Source organism: Solea senegalensis, linkage group LG21 (genome assembly GCF_019176455.1).
Source record: "Solea senegalensis isolate Sse05_10M linkage group LG21, IFAPA_SoseM_1, whole genome shotgun sequence".
NCBI classification, from domain to species: Eukaryota; Metazoa; Chordata; class Actinopteri; order Pleuronectiformes; family Soleidae; genus Solea; species Solea senegalensis.
Window position 1 is genome coordinate 1,522,501 of NC_058040.1, and position 26,726 is coordinate 1,549,226.

Below are 26,726 nucleotides of genomic sequence, written 5' to 3' on the forward strand. Positions count from 1 at the left end.
ATCATGTGACATGAAATCAAAGCGCAGAACCCCGCGTCACTCACCGGGGCTGTTGGAGGAGAATCTCGCCCGGCGAGGAGCAGCCTCCTCCGGCAGCGTCTCAAAGCACACGGCGGAGCCGAGGACGGAGAGGAGGAGGAGGACAGAGGAGGCGCGCAGCATGATGATGAAGATGGAGATGAAGATGAGGATGACGATGAAGGTAAAGTGCTCCTGCTGCTGATGATGATGATGATGATGCTGCTGCTGATTCTCTGACCTCCGCTCACATTTATACACAAACACCGACATCAGAGCGCGCAGCAGCTCCGCGGGAGCGCGCACTCAGTTAATGGTTAATCCCTGGTTTTAATTAACCTGCTGAGTTAATCTGATCTTTCCACTCACTGAGGTGTTTTAGTTTCCCCCTTAAAGCATTAGTGACGTCACTGGTCACGTCACGTGTTTCCTTAATTAAATCACTTTGTGTCACAAAGTGTAAAAACAATTAAATGATATAGTTAATTTAGAAGAAAAGTCTAATCTTACCATAAATAACACACACACACATACATGAGACATTTTCCTGTACAAATACTGTGATTATTCACTGTTTTCTTGTCTAAATGCTGTAATTCACAGTAATGACGTCATATACATTACTGTATACATGATATTATATTTGTGTCATTTTTCCTTGTATTATTGTTTTTTCTGTAATTGGTCAGTATTTTTAGTACAAATATGATGATAAATCAATATTTTCTTGTACAAATACTATAACTGATCAATATTATATTGTATAAATTTAGTATTTTTCTGTATTAATAATGTCTTTAACTGTAAATCACATTTGAAATAAAATAAAAATGAATTAGATTAATTTTCGTTAGCCTCCTCCTTTTATCCCAAAAATAAACTCTTATATTGTGAATGGTCACTGTTAAATCCAGGAAATAATTTAAATTATACATTTTACATTTATATATATATATATACGTATATACATATATACATATATATGTATAGATATAGATATATATAAATATACTATAAATATCCAACAGCTGGCTCTTTGTCAATGTTGTATTTTTCCTGCTCACAAACTTTTATTATATATTGTTATTTCATGATATTTAAATATATGTCCCGGTGTTTTTTATGTAATTTGAATCTTTATTTTGAAAGGTTTCTCTTTTTTGTGTTTCTATGAAACAAACTAAAAACAGCAGAAGAACAAACAGGAAAGTGTTTGTCGTCACTTTGTCGTTCAGTGGAGGAGAAAAAACTGATCAGTATCAGGTTTCACTGAGTCACAAAGAAAACAGGTCCAAATATACTGCAGAGCACACATTTACTCTTAATATTATTATTATTATTATTATTATATACATGTAATAAAATATATGTAAGTTATCGGAATAAATCAATAATAAAAATAAAGGATAGATAAAAGATCTGATAAATCGATAATATAATAAATTTTAAACAAAAAAAGCAAATCGAGGCAGCGATTTGGATTTTTTCCATAAAGGTCCATAAAATAAATCAGATTTAAGGGATTAAAATAATAACTTCTTGATGTTGTTTCTTTCTGTTACTTTTACCTTTATTTTATGTCGTTGAAATTATTTTAGTTGTCATTTTATTGCCTCGTGTGAACGTGGAAAATGTTGTGTGTCTTATCTCAGTGAATTGTGGGAGAGTGGTTGAGTTTCCATCACGCACAGAAAGCAGTGAACCTCACACGCAGAGGAAACCTGGTGACCCCTATCAGCCTGGAGGTCAACGCTCACTGATAAACATCTGCCTCCTCCTCCTCCTCCTCCTCCTCCTCCTCTCACACTTTAGTTTTCATCACATCAAACTCTTTCCTTCATCCTTCAGTCACACTCACACACACACACACACACACACTCACACACACACTCCGCACACACACACACACACACACACACACACACACACACACACACACACTCACACACGCAACGCATGCACACACTCACGCACACACACACACACACACACTCTCACACACACAAACACTCTCCCACACACACACACACCACTCACCTACTCACACACACACACTCACGACACTCTCACACACACACACACTTCCCTCATACACACACACACTCACCACTCACTCACTCACACACACACAACACACACACACACACACTCACTCACTCACACACACACACACACCCTCCCACACACACACACACCCACGCACACACACACACACACACACTCCACACACACACACACACGCACACACACACACACACACGTTCGACATTCATGACTTGAGGGGACATTGCATTGACTTACATTCATTTCTTGGAGACTTACTTTAACCTTAACCACAATTACTACTGGCCTAATCCTAATCCTAACCCTAACCCTAACCCTAACCTTAAAACATATCTTCACCTTAAAATGTAGTAATTTACGTTATGGGGACTTGCTTTTTGTCCCCACAAGGAGGACAAGTCCCCATAATGTGACTGTGTAAACAGGTTTAGGTCCCCACAACATTAGTAATAATTCGACTACACACGCTATCATTACGCAATAATATGCACGCATCAATCAATGCTATCATCAATAATTTCACACACACACACACACACACACACCACTATCATCATCATCATCATCATCGCTATCAATAACAATACACACTCACACACGCACGCCATTCACAACTCACGCACACGCACACACGCATTCTCTCACACACGCATCGCATCGCGACACTCACGCGCGACACACGCATCTCACATACCACGCACACACACTCACACACACACACACACACACACACACACACACACACACATCCACACACACACACACACACACACACACACACACACACACACACACACACACACACACACACACACACACACACACACACACACACACACACACACACACACACACACACACACACACACACACCACACACCTGCACTCACACACACACACACACACACACACACACACACGCTACACACACGCATACACTCACACACACACACACTCACACACACACACACACACACACACTCCACGCACACACACACACACACACACACACACACACTCACACACAGCACACACACAGACACACACACTCACACACTCACACACACACACACACACAACACCCCACACCCTTACACACCTCACACACACACACACACACACTGCGCACACACCTACCACACACACACACACACACTCACACACTTCCATGCGCCTCTGCTCACACACACACACACTCCCGCACACACACACACACACACACACACACACACACACACACACACACACACACACACACACACACACACTCTCCCACACACACAGTTATACACAGTTATTGATCCACCGCTGCCTCCATCACTAAGTTTAAATGTCTTATTTTGTCACACACACACACTCACTCACACTACACACACACATACTCTCCACACACACACCCACTCTCCCACATACACACACCTCACTCTCCCCACACACTCACTCCACACACACAAACACACACACACTCACTCTCCCACACATACTCACTCACACACACACACACACACACACTCCCCCAACACACACACACACACTCACACTCACTCACTTCCACACACACACACACACACACACACACACTCTCCCACACACACAGTTATACACAGTTATTGATCCACCGCTGCCTCCATCACTAAGTTTAAATGTCTTATTTTGTCAATTCGCCATTTGAAGTCCTACATTTGGGTTTACTGTAGTGGCACAAAGTGACCACACGAGGCAGCAGAGGACAGTTAAAATCACTGATTTTCTCTATGAGCTTTGGTGTGGGAGAGTTTACAGTGGAAACGTCCGTCTCACAGTGAGACAAAGACGTGAACACGTTCTTAAAGATATCGTAGATTTAAACTGACGCAGAGTTTTATTAACTCAGTCTTTTGTTAAGAGGCTAAAATCAGTTTTTGCTGATTTCCTGGTTCTTGTGAGGAACTGGGTGTTGTGAGCACTGACACAGACACAGCACTGACACATATGTCAGCCACACTTTATCACTGAAAAATAACACCTTCACGAGGGAAAACAGGTGAGTGTGAGCACAGAGAGCGAGGCTGAATGAGAGCGAGGACATTCACAAGCACATGAAGTAGAAGAAGAAGAAAAACAGAGGTAAATGCACAAGGACAGAAAGATCAAAGAAAAACAAGGATTAGCAGCAAAAACAGTCCAAACAGCTGAGGAATAAATTCAAAGTTTAATAAATATTGGTGTTTATCGTTGGGAAAAGTCTGAACGATAAAAGCAGAGTTCCAGACCAGAAGATGGAAGGACTTTAAAGTGTGTCGTGATGCAGACGATGTTGTCGTCCATTTAACCAGGTGCCTTTAAATCTAACCCCAGACGTCCCTGTCACAGGACTAGTGAGGGATTATCTTGACCAGGAGATGATCAGACTTCTTCAGCAGTTAAAACACGATTATACATGTCTGCATGTGATTCTGGACTCATCTTCCTCCCATGGCTTCTCTTCCTCTTTCTCTGACACGTTTAAAACTCCAGGTCCCAGCCAGACTCTTCGTCAGGAGGCGGCTCGTCCGCGTCCTCAGGGAAATAGTCAAAGTTGCTGGTGTCCAGTGGTCCACTCACCTGACGAGGACAAAAGAAGGAGGAGGAGGGGCTAATTTAACTTTACAGATGTACAACTGTAACACCAAAGACATGATATCTAAACATGTTCACGTCTGTATCTCACTGTGAGACAAACGTTTCCAACAGGAAACAGAAGCCTATGTGTGTGTGAGAGTGAGTGTGTGTGTGGGAGTAAGTATGTGAGAGTAAGTGTGTGTGTGAGAGTGTGAGTGAGTGTGTGTGAGAGTGTGTGTGTGAGTGTGAAGTGTGTGGTGTGTGTGTGTGTGTGTGTGTGTGAGAGTGAGTGTGTGTGAGTGTGTGTGTGTGTGAGTGTGTGTGTGTGTGTGAGTGTGGGAGTGTGTGTGTGTGTATGTGTATGTGTGTGTGTGTGTGTGTGTGTGAGTGTGTGTGTGATGTGTGAGAGTGTGTGTATGTGTGTGTGTGTGTGTGTGTGTGTGTGTGTGTGTGAGAGTGAGTGTGTGTGTGTGGGAGGTGTGTGAGTGAGGTGTGTGTGTGTAGTGAGTGTGTGAGGTGTGAGTGTGAGTGTGAGTGTGTGTGTGTGTGTGTGAGTGTGTGAGTGTGAGTGTGTGTATGTGTGTGTGTAGTATGATGTATGTGATTTTTCTGATGGTTTGGTGTGTGAGTGAGTGTGTGTGTGAGAGTGTGTGTGTGTGAGAGAGAGAGTGTGTGTGTGTGAGTGAGTGTTTGAGTGTGTGTGAGAGTGAGTGTGAGTGAGTGTGTGTGTGTGTGTGTGAGAGTGAGTGTGTGTGTGAGTGAGTGTGTGAGTGTGTGAGAGTGAGTGTGAGAGTGAGGTGTGAGGTGTGAGTGTGTGTGTGTGTGAGTGTGAGGTGATGTGAGAGTGAGTGTGTGTGTGTGAGTGTGTGTGTGTGTGTGTGAGGTGAGTGTGTGAGTGTGAGTGAGTGTGTGTGTGTGTGTGAGTGTGTGTGTGTGGGAGTGTGTGAGGAGTGTGTGAGTGAGTGAGTGTGTGTGTGTGTGTGTGAGAGTGTGTGTGTGTGTGAGAGTGAGTGAGTGTGTGAGTGTGAGAGTGAGATTGAGTGTGTGTGAGTGTGAGTGTGTGTGTGTGTGAGATAAAGTAGATTTTATTACATTAGTACGTCATTAAAGGGGACATATTATGCAAAATCCACTTTTTAACCATTGTAATACTTATATTTGGGACTCTGGAGGCCCTACCAGTCGCCAAAGTGTGGAAAAACAATACTCAGTCATGTTTTCGTGGTCCCCCTTAGTGTAAGTATAGGCGATAAAACACTCGATGTTGAATTCCCTGCACTTATGACGTCAGCATGTGCATTTCACCGCGAATGTTACCGCCCACCAGTAAGTTTACTTGGAGAGCTCCACCTTAGCTCCACCTTGTCCCTGCGAGAGTGCAGGCGAGGGAGGAAGAGCGGTATTATGTCAACACGGTGGACAAGTGTGCTGTTGGTGGCTGCACAGTGGAGCACAGTGTTTTACAGAGGATTTTATATATGAAGCTAATGTGCCGGATAAAGTCAGCAATCGTGTGTTCGTGTGTTCGCACCACTTCACATCAGACTGCGGCCAGCGGTCGCCGTATTTAGTCAGCGACATACAAACACACACATTGTTAAGAAAAGGTCACATAGAGGTCATAACTGACCCTAACCCTGCCATGTTGATATTGTCAGAGAACTAGTGGAGGGAGGGGGAGAGGAATGAGGGGAGGGAACAGGAGCTGAGCGAGTGAGCGCTGTAAAGAGGACAAATCAGAAACCCCCTGGAAGAAGTGGGCATGTGTTTGCCTGTGTCTCATTTGCATATAAAGGGACCATGCATAAAACTGAGCGTTCTGAAAGGGGCGGGTTTAGCAGGGTTATTGAACTACTATGATTCTTCATCCTTATGGTATTTTGACCAAAGCATGTCACTGACATGTTCATTAGGACACCAGGGAACTATTTTAATGGGGGAAATAGGGTATAATATGTCCACTTTAAGACATTTCCTCCATTTTTAATTTGACATAGGGGGCGCTCACATGTCAGCATCTCAAACAACCACCCTTGAATCCACACATACACGCGTGTGCACCTGTGTGTGCATGTGTGTGTGTGCGTGTGTGCATGTGTGTGTGTGCATGTGTGTGTGTGTGCGTCGCGTGTGTGTGTGTGTGTGTGTGTGTGTGTGCGTCGTCTTGGCGTGTGTGTGTGTGTCACGCGGGCGTGAGCGAGTCAATGCTTCCCTGCCGGAGTCCGTCCCAGTTGAATCCCTCAAACCACCTGAAGGAGGAGCAAAGAAAACGTTGCTGCCATGACAACGCTCTCGTCGTCGCCCACAGTGACTGAGTGACGAGCATATTATTGTCTGTATTGTCTCACTTGTGTTTCTGGATGTCCTTCACTCCGTTCTTCTGGTTCCCCAGACGTTCTGAAGGGTTGTCCCTGCACACACACACACACACACACACACACACAGACACACATAGCCACACACAGAACCCACACACACACCAGACACACATGCATCATACACACTACAACACACACAGACACACATGCATACACACAGACACACACACACACACACAGAACACAGCACACACACAGACACACACACAGACACACATGCATACACACACAGACACACAGACACACACACACACAGACAAACATGCATACACAACAGACACACATGCATACACACACAGACACACACACACACACACACACACGCAGCACACACAGACACACAGCACACACAGACAGACACACAGACACACAGACATAGACACACTGCGCATACACACACACTATACACACACACCAGACACATACACACACACAAACAGACATGCAGACACACACAGAATGACACACACACAGACACACACGCCAGACAGACACACACACTACACACACACACACACACACACACACACACAGAATGACACACACACACAGACACATACACACACAGACACACACACACACACACAGAGAATGACACACACACACAGACACACACACACACACACGATGACTCAGCAGTGTGAGTCGGTGTGTGTCAGTTGTTGTCGCTCAGACTCAAACCTGCACAGGCGTTTGATGAGGTTGGCCGCGCTCTTCGTGATCTTCTTGGGAAACTCCACCATGTCGATGCCTCTCAGGATGATGTTGTAGGTCTTCATGGGGTCAGAGCCACAGAATGGAGGACTGAGCAGAGACAACAAAGAGGTTAAAGGTCACCACGCCGTAAATACCCAGTCATTCTATGGTCGTGTTTCTAAGTCCTGGTCCTCAGGATGTTTCCCTGCTACCTAAATGATGAGCTCACTGTGGAGCATGGAAACATCTAAATCAGAGGTGGTTACCTGCCACTGAGCAGCTCAAACACCAAAATCCCCAGCGACCAGCAGTCGGCCGAGTTGTCGTGACCTTTGTTCAGGATGATCTCAGGAGCCACGTACTCAGGAGTCCCACAGAACGTCCATGTCTTCTTCCCCAGACCCACTTTCTTAGCGAAGCCAAAGTCCACCTGTGGAGCAGAGACGCAGACAAACGCTGAGTGCTCTCTGTGAAACGCATACACACGCACACACAACACACACACGCACACACAACACACACACGCACACACACACACACACCAGTTTACGATCTCTTTGTGGTCCAGGATGATGTTCTCCGGCTTCAGGTCTCTGTAGATGATTCCTCTGGCGTGCAGGAAAGCCAGAGCCTCGATGACGCAGCCCGTGTAGAAACGTGTGATGCTGTCGTCAAACGAACCTCTGCGAGAACATGGTGCAGATACATGATTTCTGACCCAAACCAGAGTGCGCCCCCTCCTGGACAGTCCAATCACAAGTGTCATACTTTATTGTGTATTTTCCTCTGAATGGGAACATTGGAAGAAAATTGGAAGATTCTAGATTCTGCCCTCTAGTGGCTAACTGCGTCTTCTCGACTTCACTTTTGAAACCAGAATCCTCAGCGTGCACCTGATGATGTTCCTGTCGTCAGCGTCTTTATGACAAAATATCATGAAAAAGAAAACAAGAGTTTTTGATTTGACTAAAGTTTTGATCGAGATACGCTGAGGATATGAAGAAAAATCTACACCTGCTGCTTATTTCTGTTCATAAACGTGTGATTATTGACTCTGTTGTGTGTGTGTGTGTGTGTGTGTGTAACACAGGGCTTTGGTCCACACACACCTGTCCCTGAGCAGCGTCCACAGTTCTCCTCCGAGACAAACCTCCAGCAGCATGTACAGATATTTGGAGTCTCTGAACGTCCGGTACAACCTGTGAGACGACAGTTTCATCACAGGACAGTAACACGCTACATCAGTGTTCTCATCACAGCTATCTCACGCTAGCTAGTGTTAGCTGTCGTTAGCATCTCTGTCTCTACAACATTTAAAGTGTAGCTACATGTTCATGGATAAGAATTAAACTACGTGTACGACACAAACACGACATCAGTGTAATAACAGCCATCGATGCTAGTGGCAGCCATCTTGGATCCTATGTCACGGCGGGGGCGCTCCAGTTTATGCTCAGAAATTCCGACTTCCGACTACAACTGGAACGTTCCATGTGTAACTACAGTGAAACATGTGGAAGCTAAATGGAACTCAGCTGTCAATCATTTGATTATTTACACCATGTGACTTTGCTGCTGTCGCTGTGAAGAAAACGAGCGGAAACATTGCTTTTATTGACGAGTGTATTCTAGTGTATTCATCGACATACATGGCATTAAAGTTAGTTGCTACAGTAGCGTAGCATGTAGCATGAATAAAAACATCAAGTTAAAGCATGTATGTAACTTTATGCTGGAGTTCATGTCTCTGTAAGCTTATTATTATTTATTATTCTTACACTGTATGAACAGCAGCCAGTTTATTAGGTACACATGACGCCTGATGACATTTAAATTCACTTCAATCACATTTCTCCCTTTTCATTCTGAAGCTTGTCGACATGACGACAGAGTGGCTGATGAGATATTTACATTAAGATCAACAAGTGTAAGTGTTTATGTACATGAATGGACTTTCAATCTGTATTTGAACTCCTACAATTTTCCTTTGGACATTTGATTTTTCCTATTATAGACTTTTGAATCCTCACTTTGTTTTATAAATGAAATCCTTGTTTATGGTCTGGTTTAGTTTTCCTGTCGTGTGTGTGGTGTCATTATCTGTGGTTAAGCTCTCCTGTCCCTCGCTGTGATCACCTGTGTTTCCAGGTTCACTTTGTCCTGACCTGTTGTTCTGGGAGTTATTTTTGACTGTTTGAATTGATGATTTGTGTTTGTGGTTTTGCCGTTTATGCTTCAGGGTGATGTTAGTGGAGTGAAATACGATGTTTTAAGGCGACAAAAACCAAATACATTTTATTTCAAAGCAAAAAAATCTAATTTTATTGTGTAGTATATTGAATTTCTACCAATGAAGAGTTACTGAGTGGACCTTTAAATGCCTCATAAGCGTCACGTATCCTGTATTTACACTATGATGATGATGATGATGATGTACCTGATGATGAACGGACTGTGAACCTCCATCATGATGCGGCGCTCTGACAGGATGTGGCCCTGCTGGCTGCTGTCCAGGATGTGACGCTTCTTCAACACTTTGAGGGCGAAAGATCGCGTGGAATCGTTCTTCAGTTGCACCTGAGAGCGCACACACACACACACATCAGTACATACAGCAACACGCTGACGTATCTACTGAAGCTGAACTACTAAAGTGTAACTTCACCAGCTCCACACGGCTGAAGCCTCCCATCCCCAGCGTGCAGATGATATTGAAGTCCTTGAGTGTAACACTGGAGAAGAAGTCTGACTCTTCTTGGAGCCTGAGGAGAGCGAAGAGGACGAGAAATAATTGTTCAGATTTAGCTCAGTGACACAAAGTGACCACACGAGGCAGCAGAGGACCAGTAGCTAAAATCACTGATTTTCTCTCTGGACTTTGGTGCAGGAGAGTGAGTGGTTTACAGACTTCAGTGTGTCTCACAGTGAGATACTTGTAGTATTTTCGCCTCTTATGTCTCAGAGAAGAGAATATACCCAGTGTGGGGTCAATGAAGTCAAATCTAATCTCATTGAATCTAAGATTAAGAAGCAAACATGAGCAACATAACCGTAACAGTAAGAGACAGATTTAGATTAAATTTTCCAGGAATGTCTAACCCTAACCCAATGGTCCAGTGAGAGGATTTATGTCACGGTTTTGATGGTGATGTGGAAACAGATCTGGACTCAGGGTGTTTTTGTAACTGTTATTAACCTACAGAGTTTAGTCCGAGTCCTCGTAACTGTGCTGAACCTGGTTCTCACTCACCTGGCCTTGACTTCGTCGTTGTCGCACTGCTTGTTGTTGACGTCGTCCAGTCCTCCGATCAGCTGTTTGAACGACCTGAGACACACACACAGTTTCCCTTTAGACTCCACCACTGTGTTCAAACTGACAGAGACAAACAGAGACACAGAGAACTCACTCTCTATCAATGACCAGACATGTGACGTCTCCCACTGCCGTGACACTGGCTGTACGGACGTCCTCGCTGCGGACGGAACACGGACGGTTTCATCAACACTCAGTGAAGGTGAAAATGAACAGAAACAAAGCGACGACAGCGTCGGGTGTGAGTCTCACCCTTTCAGTGCTTGCTCTCCAAACCAGTCTCCTTTAGTGAGCGTCTTCTCTGGCACCTGCTCGTCAGTGTCTGAGTTCTGCTGAGAGACTTTCACCTGTGGAAGTCACACACATCACAAGAGAAGCTCCTTCCTCTGCTCAACAGGATGAGGAATAACATCAGTGATCAGATGCAGTGAATTATCTTCTGTTTAAACTGTACATACAGTCATTAGTCATCTGCATATACACTGTCAGTGATCGTCTTTATTTATCAACCCTTCATTGTCTTCATATATAACCACAGATCATCACAGTCATTGATCGTACATATACACTGATCATCTGCATATAGACTCATAATCTGACTGTTGTCTTCAGTTGTCCTCACCTGTCCTTGGCTGATGATGAAGAACGTGTCCCCGGAGGCTCCCTGACGGATAATGTAATCACCGTCGCTGTAATGAGTCTGAGCACAGACACACATCAGTCTGTTGTTCACACACACACACACACACACACACACACACACGCCTGTCGCTCACACACACACACACACACGCCTGTCGCTCACACACACACACACACACACACACACACACACACACACACACACACACACACACACACACACACCAGTCTGTCGCTCTCACACACACACACACACACACACATCAGTCTGTCGCTCACACACACACGCCACACATCAGTTCGTCATTCACACACACGCACACACACACACATCAGTCTGACGCGGCACACACACACACATCAGTCTGTTGTTCACACACACACACACACACATCAGTCTGTCGCTCACACACACACACACACACACATCAGTCTGCCGCTCTCACACACACATTGCCATACACATCTGTTCGCCGCTCAGACACACACACACACTGCCCGTCGCTTCACACACACACACACACACATTACACACTGCCCGCCGCCTGCAGACACACACACACACATCAGTCTGTCGCTCACACACACACACACACACCAGTCTGCCGCTCAGACACACACACATCAGTCTGTCGCTCACACACACACACACACACATCAGTCTGTCGCTCACACACACACACACATACACATCAGTCTGCCGCTCGACACACACAGCCCGCCGTTCAGGACACACACACATCAGTCTGTCGCTCACACACACACACACACACACACACACACACACCAGTCTGTCGCTCACACACACACACACACACACATCAGTCTGTCGCTCACACACACACACATCAGTCTGTTGTTCATTGCAGACCCACACACACACACTCTGCACACACACACACACACAATGTAAGCATCACCTCCTCCAGCACGTCGGCCAGTTTACTGAGAATGTCCTCAGGGAGAGACTGGAAAGACGGGACACTGGGGGAGGAAGAGGAGGAGGTTAATGTCATGTGATGAGCGTGTGAACACGGTGACGTGGTGAACGTGAGCTGTACCTGCGGAGGAAGTCTGTGTACTGGGACAGTTTGATGAGACCAGTCCTCATCATGATGGTCTGGAAGTCCTGCCGGTCAATCGCCCACAGCTTAATGTCCGTCAAGGCTTGAGACAAAAGGACAAGAGGACAGAAAGTCCGTGTCAGTGATTGTGGACACAGGAGTGGATCTGTCTTTCACTTTTTCACATCACATAGGCGACTTTATCTCAGATTAGATTAGATTAGATTTGACGTTATTAATCCCCCACTGGGGAAGTTCACTTGTTACAGCAGCAGCTGTGATGTTAAACTCACTGGTTTTCTCGGTGGACTTTGGTGCAGGAGAGTGAGTGGTTTACAAGCTTCAGTTTCCTGTAGGAAAGTCTGTCTCACAGTGAGATAAAGACGTGAACAGCCTGACGCTGATGTAGATTTCTTCAAGTTTGAAGCGATTACGAGCCTCTGAGTCTCAGACTGGCTGATAAACGTTGTCAAAATGTCCTCACTTACTAGAAAATGATGGACAAAATGGTTCCTGCAGTGAAATGCAGTACGTGCACACATTACTGAGCCTCGCTGACGGCTTTTATTCACTCAGGCGTTGAGAAATCTGTGTGTGTGTGTGTGTGTGTGTGTCCTGAATCAGATGAGAAAGTCTGAGCGCGGCGCACTCGACCTTCATCCTTCATGTCTTTTTGTCAAAGGATGAATAAATCTTTTCATTTCCTGCAGCAGTGATGGCCGTGGACGTGGTGCAGGTTCTTCTCCGGGTCCATCAGGGTCACTCACATCACTCACGTATTTGCCGTGTCTGTACTCTCATGTGTTTGAAACATGATAACTGAGCGTCTGTACCTCCAGGTTTTCATTAGAAAGTGGAGTTCTGGGGTAAAAAACCCCAAAAATGTCACCTCCATAACTCGCAATCTGCAGCCACGCCGACAACCCTGAAGAATTCCTATCTATTATTCTAGTTATTCATATTTGAGCCTGTTTAATACACTTTTATTGTATCTTTTTATTCACTTTTTCTTTTGGCACCAAACAGGAAGTGAGCACAGGAAACTGTGATTGTTTTCAAAAGTCTGCATTTTTGTCCTTTCAAATTAAAACTCCTGGACTTTCAAACTAAAATGGAGCCAAGTGGTGTTAGTTTTTGTTTATTTCAGGACTCTTAAACAACGCCGGGTGTCTGTTGTGTACATTCATGTGTTCACCTGTGACAGTGGCTGTGCGTGTGCAGTTGTACAGGATGGCGAGTTCTCCGAACACTTTCTCTGGACCGATGCTGCACAGTTTCTTCCCTTGTTTTGTCACCTCCACCATCCCCTCTGTGAACACACACACACACACACATACACACAGTAACAATTTATTCAACAGCCACCAGGGGGCGACAAGTCAAGGACAAAATGAGCTTCTACTTCATGTTCTCAATCACTAGTTTCAGTGTCCGCCATTTTGTGAATGATGTTGTTATGACACCACTTTGATTGACAGCTGGACGACTGCGTCCCCGTGTCTCACCCTCCAGGACGTAGACGGTGGAGCCGTCGTCTCCCTCCTGGATCACACAGCAGCCTTTGGTTAAGCTGGTCGGACGCATGCAGTCCATGATGGTGAGGATCTGCACACACACACACACACACACACATATTTACACACTAACACATACACAAAGAATGACTAACAGCAGCACAGGTGTGTCCTCACCTGTCCGTGTTCCAGGTGTTTCATAAAGTCGTTGTCCATCAGAGCTTTCTGAATCAACTCACTGGATCTGAAAACACACAAACAAGTCAAAAAAGATCATTTATTGTTCAGTGTGGATCATCAACCTCGTTACATCATCAAACACCAACACAGGACTGTTCAGCGTGAAGGACACTCGAAATTCTACAAAGCACTGACTTCATGTATTGAACATTTACAAGGACATAGAACAGACACAAAGTCTGTGGCACACACACACATATCACTGTCAGCCATTTTAAAATGTGTCGTGACAGCCGAGCTAACAGAAAAATTATTCTGAAAAATTATATTCTATTATTACTTAGCTATAAATGGCTAACTGGAGATGTAATGGCTTTGTTTGTTAACTAATGTTGCTAGTTAGCATCAAAACAAAAAACTTGTTAGCATAAAAGAGAAATTGTGTGAAATTAAAACATGAATTCAACATTTAGTGTGGATTATTACATCAAAACAAAGCCCATAAACGTCAGTGTCATTCGGCTTCAATGCTCAACTAGAAAAGGCTAATATGAGCTGTATTGGCAATTTTTGTGAGCTAACGTGACTAATTAGCAGAAAAACAAAACTGTGATAGCATATTTTAACAGTAACGCTGACTTAATGCTAACTGGCGATGTCAGCGGACAAACACTTCATTACAGCTCCCATTAGCCTTTATAGCTGAGTATTAATGTCATGGACATTTAGGTGTTGTGCTTTAGTTTGATGCATATTAGTTTGTTCACTAATGTCGCTAGTTAGCATAAAAAAGCCAATATTGGAGAAGTGGTGTCAACAAAATACATGAAACAATATTACTATAAACAGTTAGCATACAGCTTAGCATCGGTGTTGACTCGTGGTCAGTTACAGTTGTAGTCCAAGGTCGTAATAATTACACTTTTACAAAAATCTACATTTATTTACAATACACGTGATAGTATTGTCAAATTTTTATCCGTAGATTAAATACCGCTAATAATGTTTATTTTCGACGTCACTCCCACTTCTGACTTCTGTCAACGTTTTATTCCAAGTTAATATGTAAAAACTAGCTCTTCTTTAATCAGCTGATCATGACGCAGCGATTCACGCATGCTAGCCTGTTCTGTTTAAGCGTTGACAGAATGCTAGGACGCAGTTCTGCTTTGTCGTCTCTGTGGAAGTGAACTTTTGAGAGCGTTTGTTTGACATTGACTTACTCTTTTGATTTGCAGTAGCTTGTTAGCGTGACATCGGTCAGCTGTGACGGGTCCAGTGCTGACGGTTCTGCTGAGATAGCCTGTCTCTTTGTACGCAGAGGCTCATCAGAACCCACTGGATTCACAGTCACTGCTTCTTCTACAAACATTCACAGAGACAAAAGCACCTGATTGTACAGAATTTATATATCATCGTTTCACTCACTCTCCCAGAGAAAATCAGTGATTTTAACATCACACACACACACACACACAGAGGAGTTGTTGATCCACTGCTGCCTCCATCACTAAGTTCAAATGTGTCATTTTGTCGTTTTCAGCATTTTAAATTTCTCTGAATAATAATCTCAGCGACACAAAGTCACCACACGAGGCAGCAACTCCTGGACAAGCAGCTCCTGAGTCCCCGCCAGTTAAAATCACTGATTTTCTCCATGGGCTTTGGTGTGGGAGAGTGAGTGCTTTACAAACTTCAGTTTCCTGTTGGTAAAGTATGTCTAACAGTGAGATAAAGACGTAAATGTGTTCTTAAGATAACATAGACTTAATCTGACGTAGATGTTATTCTTTGAATTGAGTGCAGGGGGCGCTCACCGCTCAGTCAGGACTAAATATGTGTCACTACCTCATACAAACACACTTCAAAAAACCTTAATTATTATATTATTACATTTTTCCATGATAAAATGTTCACTAAAATATGTTTCCTATCTGTTTTCCATGTTTTTGTGTGTGTTTTAGACATTTTTTCACAAATAATATATTATGACACATTAAAAAACTGTGCGCTGTTGCCACACCTGTGTTTGTCGTCTCCGCGACACTAACAGTGACCTGCGAGGAGCTGCGGTGTCTGTCCAGCTCGTACTGCAGCTGTCGGATGAGGTCGTCTTTGGTGTCCAGCTCCAGCTCCAGGTCGTCGATGAGCGCGTCTCTCTGTCGCAGCTCCTCGATCTTCAGCTGCAGGGCCAGCTGCAGGTCCCGCAGAGTGCTGCCCCCCTTAGACACGGCCATGTACACCAGCATCCACGGCTCTACTGCACAATAACACACACAGGTGTCTTTGGTTTATCTGGACTCTTAGTTTTCATTTTGTCAACATTTATTTTTTTTATCTTAATTTACTTGATTTTCAGTCTTATTTTGTATCTTATTTTGTTGATCGTGTGACAGTAACACACATAACATTTAACGTACAAACTCATACAGACATTAACAGAAGGAGAAAACAAAAAAATAAACACATAAATAACCTATATTATGAAAAAGAATCTACAATAAATATTAAGTAAAGGGAGATATAACTTTATAATATTATTATTTTGTCTTAGTTTTAGATATTCCATCATAAATATGTGAATATGTCTTTACTCTGTATGAGTTAAATTAGATTTTTTTTGTCGATCTCGTCACCTGTGTTCAGATTACTTTGTTACGTAGATAGATAGATAGATAGATAGATAGATAGATAGATAGATAGATAGATAGATAACTTAATCGTAGCAGCAGTACAAATAAGTCAAAAATACAAATAAAATTACCAGGGTGATTGAGGCCACGCCCACATTAGTTACACCTGTTGCTCATTAACAGCTGGCAGTACAAAAGCTCCAGTCTCTGGTCGTGCTCTTCAGTGTTTATGTGTAGTTTTGGACACTTTATGGTTTTGTGTGACTTTATTTTTCTGCATTATTTGATTAAGTGTGGGGTTTTACATTGTCCTGCACATGCAAATGAGAAAATGAAATAACATTCATTATTTGAGTTGAATTTCATTCACATTACAATCAGTTCATTTGAATAACCTATTAGAAGTTTAATAAATGTTTAAATTAAATACAATTAAATAATTAGAATGAGGATTTTGCTGCTTTTCCCTTAAAAAAAATGTTTTAATGGTGATTTTGTTAAACAAACAAACACTGATTCTACTGAAATATGTTTAATTTGACAATAGTCTCCACATGAATCTATGATAAAACAGCAATAAAATAAAACAATGTATATTATTTAAATGCATTTGAGTAATTACTTTGAATACATTACATTACTAATTATTTTACTGTTTTCCTTTATATTTAATAATATATTAAATGTATCTTTGTTTGAATTTCATTCAAATTACAATGAATTAATTTGAATTCTTAATTCAAAATAGATTTTAAACCAATAATTAAAAAAACAACACTGGTTCTACTGAAATATGTTTCATTTTACAATAATCTTCACATGAATTTATGAAGAAAATGATGTGAAATTAATAAAATAAATTATTTAAATACATTCAAGTGTATTAATGACTAAAATCTCCACATGTTTTTACTGATGTAACTGAAATATGAGTCACATGTTCGACATGAAAACAGATGCATCACGTACTCACTTGTTCACTCTGGGAAAATGCTGCAGGAGAAAGTGAAGAGTGAGGAGGAGGAGGAGGAGGAAGAGTAGATCCCGTTGAGGATTGATCAGATTATATCCAAAAACAATCAATCAGTCAATAAATAAAGAAATGGTTTTATTCGGATTGAAGCAGAGTCACAGGGCGAAGCTTCAGGGACGAAGAAGAGGAGGAACAGCTGAGTTTGACAGCGCTACTACAAAATAAAAGTCATACCTCACTCTTATGTTGAAAGTCAGCAGACTCTGCTTTGATTGGTCTATTTTTATGACTCATATTTTACTTGTAAATTATGTATTTATTGTGAAAAATTAAGGTTTTAATTTAATGAAATTATCTAAAAGGGTTTCCATAGCTGTTTGTAACTCGTCCTCATCCTATTTTGATGTTATTTCACGTCTGAGGAGACATTTTCTCATTTGTTTTCTGTTACGTTGTTATGTGGGTGCAGTACCATAGTCCTCCGCTTGGTAGTAGCATCGCGCCACCGTGTCTCTCCTCTCCCCGCCCGACATGGATTAGAACGTCACTTCCTGTCCGCTGAGTTCAACACAACACAAGCACGATGGCGGCGTCGGGAGGAGAAGCCACAGCAGAAGCAGGAAAACTGCTCTTGTATCCTTCAAAATCAGCCGCGGAACTTTTGTTTAAGAACGTCACTGACGAGATTAAACTTGTGCGAACATTTTCTGCTTTACATTAATTACAGTAATGAACGACGCGTGGCTTAAATGACAGGAGGAAGTGTGCTGACAGACACTGTGGGGTGGGGGCAACAACACGAGCTGCTTTCAGCCTGTAATTTTGAGTAGTTTAGAAATGTGCCGAATTATTTTTTAGCATCTCCTGTTCATTGTGGAGAAAATACTGCACAGAAAACTATCTTTGAATCACAGCGAGAGTAAAGAAAAGATTAAATCAGCATGTTTCTCAAGCAGATTCTGACGTTGTGAGGAGGAGGAGGAGGAGCTTATGGACTGTATTTTTTTCGACTTTTTTGTCGATATTTCTAGAGTGACAGACTAAATAACCAATATTTAGTCCGTCATGTCGTGAAATGGATGTAATATTTTGCAGCAGGTGTAGATATCGTATCAATAATATTGTTTTTAAAAGCAGATTGCTCACCTCCCTGTTCTCTACTACGTTCACATTATCAGGTTAAACTCAATGCCATTCATTTCATGAATCGCTTGATATCAGGGCTGCAGTGACTCATCGATGACCGAAACCTTCTTAAACGTCTGGTTTCTTTGCTCCATATATTAAAACTGATTAATTGAGAAAACAATTGACACATAAATGGATTACTAAAAGCCCCACTTGAGTTAGTTACTCTGAAAAGTAAAAAACACTAAAATATGTTGCTGCCCCGAGCTTTAACTCATGATTGTGGTGGAATAAAAGCAGAGAGGATGTTCATGAGTTACATTTGACGAGAAAACTTGGTTATTAATTAAAATAATGCAATGAAGCAGGTCTGTTAAAGGTCCAGTGTGTGAGAATAAGCGGCACATTTGAAAATCTTGATATTATTCCACCCTGACTGAACTATTGTTTTTATACCAATCAGTTGGACCTGGCCGCTCCGGACCAGATTAATTGTGGTCATTTTTGAGTTTGCGACCCCTGACTCAAACAAACTAAGCCACTATAACTAGAATGAAGTCTTCCTTCACTCCTCCCTCAGCTCTCTGGACGTCCCGTTCCCGACATCCCGTGAAGCGGACATCGCTCTGCACTCTCTGTCTCCGGACCGAGAGCCGAGGAAAGGCGGCATCAGCAAACGCCTCACAGTGTCCGGCAGCACGTTGTCCGTGTAAGGAAAGCAGATGATTTACTGCTGTCCATGTTTTATTTTATTTTACAAGAAATGTCTCGTGTGTGTGTATCTTGTGTTTCCAGGAGCTGGAGCGCAGACGAAGCCCGGATCCTCCGAGTGTCCGTGAACTCGTTTCTGGATCATCTGTCGCTCGTGGTGGAGACCATGGAGATGTTCGGGCCTCCTGTTTCCCACTGACACATCACAAACCAACTGTCTGGGACGTTTTTGTTTGTTATTGGATCCATTACTGGACTTATCATCAGGATTCATGAGCACATTCAAACTGGGGTTTTATATAAAAGACATTTGAGCAACGGGCAACTGAACTGTAAAAATCTGTTAAATTTTCTTAATAAATGGAGTACTACTATCTGACCAGGAGGGGGCACTGCACAATCATGTTATCCAGTTTCTTTTTCCTTTTATCACAGGAAAGAAATCAGAAGTTTGACCACAGTCATTTTACATTTGTCAGTGATCATAATAATTGAATTGTGTCACATGTTAACCCAGAAGCAAGACTATTTATTTAGTGAAAACACATGTGACAGAATAATAAAAGTTTAAAATGTCATTTTCTTGTCACAATAAAAGCACAGAGCTGCTGTGACATCGTTGTCAGTGATTTTGGTGAAAACTTTCGACCATGTGGCTTCGCTTTAATCATTTAATCGCTGTCAGGTTAAAAATCCCACAACCCTCTTATTTGGGTCATTTCATTTGAAAATTGAATTTAGCCGAGCTGAATTCTTGAGTCAGACGAAAACATGTTTTGTTTCGACCGCCGTGACGTTTCATCAAAATCGAATCAACTGTTAAATGTTTTATGACGAGATCAGAGGCAGTTTTTTGGATTTTAAACCAAATGGTGGTAAAATACTGTGAAATTTAATATAATTGAAAGTGAGATCATTTTCCAAACCTTATCACTGACATTTGTTTGTTTTTAATAACGTGCATAAAATTAAGTTGGAATTAATTTACCAAACATCTTTTGTTCCTGAAATAGTGGTTTTTGTGAAAGCTACACTTTTATATATTTGTTCCTCTGCTTTCAAACCTGCGAGAGTGAGGAAACGGCAGGAAAATATGGGGTTTTACATTATTCCTGCCTTCATGCTCTTCCTCATCCTCGACAATCACACGTGAAGAGTGAACCCCGGAGAAAGTTCGGACGATCTCTCGGATGTTTCATCTGAAAACTCATGATGCGACATCGTCACAGGATAATAAAACAGACTTTATGTTCATTCATACGTTCACAGATACACATGATTAGAATCACAACTTTTTAAAGAACGAGCTTCAGCAGTAAGTCCGTGTTTCTGTCCGTCTCCAGAAAACAACAATGATAATCATCATCCTCGTCTCTTTTCTCTCTTTCTCTCAGTCTTTGTTTTCCTCAGAAGTCGTCGTCGTCACAAATGTCCAGATAAACATCAAAGGCCTCGCGGTTACAGTTTCCGTCGGGGGTGAACACATACTTGTGGAAAGTCCCGTCCACACAAATGGCTGCGGGGGAAGAAAATCAAATTTAAGACACAAATTCACGCCTAAATGGTCAATTTAACGCTCTCAACACTTTGTGTTTCCACACGTTTCCTCACCGATGACAGAGTTGACGTTCTTGGACGTGTTCTTTCCAAAAGCGCAAATACAGGCACATTCAGCAGGAACGGTGAAGCTGGCTAACGACCACTGACTGTCCACGTACTGACCGATCACTGGACCCACCTTCCCCACACGAGCCAGTCTGAAGAGAAGAAGAGGGACACACAGACGGACATGAGTTCAATTTAAAGACATTCTTCACCACAGTTTAGGGGCAAAAAAGAGAAGATGTGGAGAGTTTGTTCTTACGCAGAGCGGCGGTTCAGTTTGGTGTCTTTCAGCGCAAAGATGTGAACGGTGCCTTTATCACTGGAGGCGCAGAGGAACGAGGAGTCGTGACTGAAGTTGATGCTGAATAAAAACAAACAAAAAAACATCACAACTGGACCTGAAATTTAATAGCCTTAACACAATTCAGATTAACTTCGATTTAATCCATTTAATTTTATGTTCTGTCATTTTTGTTTTATTATTTCTATATTTTTTGATGCTGTTTTATACAGCATCAAAAAATAAAGTCATATTGTGTCTATGTGCTTTTTATCTCACATATTTGCATGTAAATGGAGAAAAGCATCGGGCCCAGCACTGACCCCTGAGGTACACCTCAAGAAACATCACATTCACATTTAAGTGGAAAACAAAAAATGAGGCCTGTGCTATTCTGCAGAATATCGTGAGGTAAACTTTGCAGACAAGAACATCACCTAAGGTGCAGTGCATAATAAAGCCAATGGGTGGCAGCAGAGGTCAAGGTGACACAGTGCAGCACATATCTGAAATATTTCCATTGCTCTTGCTGTTTAACGTTAATCAAACACATTTTATGACAATTACCGTCATGATTCAAGCTTGTTGCGTGTATCGCAATATGTAATATATCATGATACCCATAAGGTTGTAAAAAATATTCAGACCAAACGTGAAGAATTAGCTAACTTATTAACGAGAAAACCTTTACTTGTTTTGAGCGACAGCAGGAATCAGGGTGCGTTCCATTTGTAGTCAAAAAAACTCAACATTTCTAAAAGGTCAAGAACTCGTTAATAGCTTCATTTCGTCGTAAATCAGACATTTGTGTTAACGAGCGACGTCACTACCAGTTCCAACGTCCAAGTTCAAATGGAAATAGAATGCGAATCAAAGATCCCACCGCCTGTGTCGACTGTGACACTGACAAAGCTTCCCGTCCGAGTTCCGTGTTGGAGACGTACCAGTAAAGCGTGGCCGGGTCGGTTCCTCTGCGCAGCTCCACCAGTTTGTCTCTGGTCGTGGTGTCAAACAGACGGATGAGCGTTCCTTTGCGAGAGGCCGAGGCCGCCACGCTGCCGGGCTGATTCAAAGCCACGCAGGCGATCTCACTCTGGTGAGCGTTGATGGTGAAAGGAGCAGACGATGTTCCGGGTTTGGTGTTGGACAAGTCCTAAATAAATCACAACAACAACAACAATACATATAATAAGATGTTGAACGTAAATGATTAATTGTGTAAAGTTAGGAGTTTGTAACTCACCACCAGCTGCAGGCTGCCACATTTATGACCTGGAAAGACCAGCAGCTGTTTCTCCAGACTGGGACATAAATCACACAGACCTGCAAGAAAACCACCTCAGCTCAGGTCAAGTTCCCCACACACAGCCATATCTGTAAAACCCAACAACTGTAAAAGCTAACATTGCGTTGAAAACGTGAACAAATCATTTCCATGAAATGTTTGGTAAATTCATTGAAACTCATTTGAAAATCATTTTATCTATGTTATTTCAGACATAAATTGTCTCTCAGCAAAATGTACTTGGGGATTCAGAAAAAATGTCCTGCGACCCATGGATGGGTCCCGACCCACAGTTTGTGAGGTACTGGTTTGTTTTTCGCCTTTATTTACAGTTATACAGTTATCGTTATGTCCAGCAGGAAGCAACGACAGATTAAAAATGTCTAAACGAGTCTTTTACCTTTGGGATTGTCTCTGGTGTCAAACTCAAACAGTTTGGCAGGTTTGTCAGGAAAACTGTACACGTAGATTCTGTTCTTTAACACGATGATGATCCTGTTAAAGAAACAAACAACAGAGCATGACGTCAGTCACATGACACGCAGCGGGACGACAGCGTGAGACTGAGACACTGGACTCACTTGTCAGTTCTCATGCGGACGGCCAGGACAGGTTTGGTGAAGGTGAACTCCAGGACCAGCTTGTCTTTGGGGTCACGTGACTCCCGAGCGTCGTCCCAGATCAGCACTGGAAAACAGACAACAACAAAGCTGTACATCTACATTCATGATGCGTTCACTCGTTCACGTGAACACATGAACACTGGTAATCAGATGACTCACCAGATATTTCTGAGAACTTGGGATTCACTCCTCCTCCGACGACGGCCAGCAGGTTAGATCGATGCAGCATGGAGCAGAGAGCCACGCTGCCAACCTGCTCGTGATCTGAACACACACACACACACACACGTTTCATTATTTAGTTTCCAAGTGTCAGAGAAGACAGTGACGGTCAGAGCAGGACTCACCCAGGTGACCTTTCTCCATCAGAGGCTCCACATTATAAATCCTGACCCCGGTCTCCATCGCACAACAGAAACAGCCTATAATCAGAGAGCGATGAACACATGAATGTACATGCACATTAACTAAGACACCGCTACAGCACATGAACTTAAATTGTTTTGTTTTGTTTATGATTGTCTTGTTGACTATGTTGTTACAATCTTTCTAGTAATAGTTTGATGTTATGATTTCAGATTTTTGCATCTACTTTTTTATGCTTTTTTTGTTTATTGGAACTCAACTTTCTGATGTTGTGTTTCTTTAAAAACAAATTTTTATGTCATGGTGATAAAAAATATAATCTTTTTATATGTATATGTATATATAGAGTAGAAGAAAACAATGAAGCAACCTGAATTTCCTCAGCGTTCAGATTCCTGCACACTTGTGCTATATTTTCATATAAAAATATAATATTTCAGAAATGTTAACAAAAGACTTGCATTATAAAATACACGTCAGTTTAAATCACGATATCTCACTGAAACTGAAGTTTGTAAACCACTCACTCTCCCACACCAAACCCCACAAAGTGACCACACGAGGCAGCAGAGGACCAGTGTTCCCGCCAGCTAAAATCACTGATTTTCTCTATGGGATTTGGTGTGGGAGAGTGAGTGGTTTACAAACTTCAGTTTCCTGTCGGAAAAGTGTGTCTCACAGTGAGATAAAGACGTGAACATGGTGTTATGACATCGTAGACTTAAACTGACATGCGTCTTATTAAGTGAGTCTTTACTTTAGTGACTAAAGTCACTTTTTTTTCTACAGGCAGCCATGTTTTCACTGAGGGTGAGAGTGCCTGTCAGTGTGGTTCTCAACACAGGGGGCGCTCACAGCTCTGACAATGTGTCAGTGATTCAAACATCCACACTAAACTAAACATTTGTTGTGAGCACTGAGCCTTCAGTGTGGTTCTTACTTTGGTCCTGGTTGAACTGCAGGCTGTTCACTCCTCTCTGCTGAGTCATGGCTGGGGGAAAAGGAGCCTCACTGCGCTGTTACAGCTTCACCACGACTGAAACAACAACCTGTGACACGGCAGACACACACATATACACACACAGACACACACAGACACACATGCGCACACACACACACACACACCGCGGGTTGAGCAACACTCCGCCACTAGCATCGTGCTAGCATCCTGAGCTAACACGGGCTAGCATCAGTTCGCAGCGGTGTAAACCACGGGTGCGCTCGTCTTTTAAACTCCTTATATGACGTAAATGAAAGTCTCACCATGAACACGACGAGTGACGTCACCACCGTGTAGGTTTAAAGGGCGGGAAATATAAGACACAATCAAACAAACAGCGACGGCGATGGAACACCGAGGTTTGTTTTTGTTTTTCAACGAAACGTCACGCTTACGTATTTCCGGTTTTCTTCCTGCTTCCGGTTTTGATTTACAAATGAAACCAAAGCGACTAAACCAAATAAATAAGAACAAAATTACTTAAATATATATACAATTTGACGTTAGTTGTATCAATTACTTTCCTCTTATACGGTTAGGAAGACACTGGTTTTCCCTGTTAAAATAATACTAATAATATTTTGTATAAGAGGTATCAGTAGTAGAAGTATTAGAATTAGAAATATTAGTTGTTTCTGTTAAGCATTATAACTCAGAAAGGAGAGATTTTGACGAAATTGTCTGGGAATCATGTGTTTGTCATGTGTTTCAGTCATGCTTCAATTAGTTTGAAACAGATTAGGTTTACAATTTAGTCATTAAATCTAAATAAAATAATATTAACCATGACGGGACTGGTGTGGTGACATAGGAGTAGTAACAGTGATCTGAGTTTGTCACATGGAAACAAATGAGGACAGAACCAGAAACTTTCTACACCAAAAGAGAAAATCAGTGATTTTCAGGAGTTGTTGATCCACTGCTGTCTTTGTCACTAAATTCTTATTTTGTGACTTTGGGGTTTGAAATCCTTCTTTCAGATTTACTTCAGTGACACAAAGTGACCACCACGAGGCAGTAGCAGACAGCAGCTCCTGTGTCCCTGCCAGCTAAAATCACTGATTTTCTCTATGAGGTTTGGTGTGGGAGAGTGAGTGGTTTATAAACTTCAGTTTCCTGTTAGAAAGGTGTGTCTAACAGTGAGATAAAGACGTGAACATGTTCTTCAGATATCGTAAACTGACGTAGATTTTATTTATTTGATTTTGAGTAAAAAGTTAAATAAGCAGAAACTTTGGAAACAAATAAACCAAATCCTTTCTTAACACACACACACACACACATACTGCCACTTTCTCAAATGCCACTTTGATCAGACATGTAACGTGAGCAGGTGAGGAGTTCTTCCTCTCAGAAGAGCATCTCCATTATTTTAATGCAACATCAACAGGTCGTTCCAGGTGATTTTACAGAGAGCTGCTCCTCGTGAAGGCGTTTTCATCATTAACATAAAAAGAGCAATAAAAAAGGTCGGTGCAGTGCACCTCAGTGTGCAGACGCCTCACACTGAAACTTAAAATAAATATCATTTTCTGAGTCAAGTCTCCTGGTTCATCCAAAACACAGTACAGTATTTTTAAATACGAGGAAGCGCCATAAAAAACTATATTCAATATTCATGAAAGAAAATAGGAATCACTAAAAACTAATATACAAAATATGACTCATCTTCA

General features: G+C 42.3%; 4 protein-coding genes across 4 annotated transcripts in view; 1 reads left to right on the top strand and 3 right to left on the bottom strand.

Annotated features, from left to right (window-relative positions):
• Positions 1–187, bottom strand: part of LOC122758025 (stanniocalcin-like) — a 3,119-nt gene extending 2,932 nt beyond the window's left edge. Inside the window, exon 1 of the mRNA XM_044011807.1 lies at positions 45–187. Within this exon, the coding sequence (XP_043867742.1) occupies positions 45–162 (118 nt within the window). The 5' untranslated portion in view covers positions 163–187. The remainder of the gene's footprint in view (positions 1–44) is intronic.
• A 4,074-nt stretch (positions 188–4,261) lies between these two features.
• Positions 4,262–16,689, bottom strand: LOC122758452 (cGMP-dependent protein kinase 1-like). Its single transcript, XM_044012657.1, has 20 exons — positions 16,473–16,689; positions 15,673–15,811; positions 14,447–14,513; positions 14,261–14,360; positions 13,951–14,064; positions 12,753–12,858; positions 12,612–12,675; positions 11,672–11,749; positions 11,302–11,396; positions 11,144–11,209; positions 10,987–11,061; positions 10,402–10,498; positions 10,174–10,313; positions 8,846–8,935; positions 8,287–8,419; positions 8,003–8,166; positions 7,722–7,844; positions 7,011–7,073; positions 6,861–6,911; positions 4,262–4,696 (listed from the first exon to the last, which is right to left on the bottom strand). The coding sequence occupies exons 1-20, from the start codon at positions 16,684–16,686 to the stop codon at positions 4,567–4,569; spliced, it is 2,109 nt and encodes a 702-aa protein (XP_043868592.1). The 5' UTR covers positions 16,687–16,689; the 3' UTR covers positions 4,262–4,566.
• A 1,919-nt stretch (positions 16,690–18,608) lies between these two features.
• Positions 18,609–20,302, top strand: LOC122758729 (EKC/KEOPS complex subunit Lage3-like). The gene is made up of 3 exons (XM_044013023.1): positions 18,609–18,688; positions 19,764–19,892; positions 19,979–20,302. The coding sequence occupies exons 1-3, from the start codon at positions 18,639–18,641 to the stop codon at positions 20,091–20,093; spliced, it is 294 nt and encodes a 97-aa protein (XP_043868958.1). The 5' UTR covers positions 18,609–18,638; the 3' UTR covers positions 20,094–20,302.
• Positions 20,303–21,117: 815 nt separating this feature from the next.
• Positions 21,118–25,452, bottom strand: LOC122758728 (WD repeat domain phosphoinositide-interacting protein 4). The gene is made up of 11 exons (XM_044013022.1): positions 25,317–25,452; positions 24,994–25,102; positions 24,035–24,109; positions 23,847–23,951; positions 23,646–23,751; positions 23,465–23,559; positions 23,023–23,102; positions 22,724–22,932; positions 21,759–21,860; positions 21,506–21,651; positions 21,118–21,410 (listed from the first exon to the last, which is right to left on the bottom strand). The coding sequence occupies exons 2-11, from the start codon at positions 25,040–25,042 to the stop codon at positions 21,301–21,303; spliced, it is 1,077 nt and encodes a 358-aa protein (XP_043868957.1). The 5' UTR covers positions 25,043–25,102; positions 25,317–25,452; the 3' UTR covers positions 21,118–21,300.
• Positions 25,453–26,726: the final 1,274 nt, after the last annotated feature.

Excerpts from the sequence above, each read along its gene's own strand:
- LOC122758728 (XM_044013022.1), bottom strand. The coding sequence starts at position 25,042 with ATGACTCAGCAGAGAGGAGTGAACAGCCTGCAGTTCAACCAGGACCAA. Across the intron at positions 24,110-24,993 it reads GCAGTTCAACCAGGACCAAA|GCTGTTTCTGTTGTGCGATG; the intron begins GTAAGAACCACA and ends CTCTGATTATAG. Across the intron at positions 23,103-23,464 it reads CACCAGAGACAATCCCAAAG|GTCTGTGTGATTTATGTCCC; the intron begins GTAAAAGACTCG and ends GTTTTCTTGCAG.
- LOC122758729 (XM_044013023.1), top strand. The coding sequence starts at position 18,639 with ATGGCGGCGTCGGGAGGAGAAGCCACAGCAGAAGCAGGAAAACTGCTC. Across the intron at positions 18,689-19,763 it reads GAAGCAGGAAAACTGCTCTT|CTCTCTGGACGTCCCGTTCC; the intron begins GTATCCTTCAAA and ends CTCCTCCCTCAG. Across the intron at positions 19,893-19,978 it reads TCCGGCAGCACGTTGTCCGT|GAGCTGGAGCGCAGACGAAG; the intron begins GTAAGGAAAGCA and ends TTGTGTTTCCAG.
- LOC122758452 (XM_044012657.1), bottom strand. The coding sequence starts at position 16,686 with ATGGCCGTGTCTAAGGGGGGCAGCACTCTGCGGGACCTGCAGCTGGCC. Across the intron at positions 11,062-11,143 it reads TGTCTGGTCATTGATAGAGA|GTCGTTCAAACAGCTGATCG; the intron begins GTGAGTTCTCTG and ends TGTGTGTCTCAG. Across the intron at positions 8,167-8,286 it reads TCCTGGACCACAAAGAGATC|GTGGACTTTGGCTTCGCTAA; the intron begins GTAAACTGGTGT and ends TCTGCTCCACAG.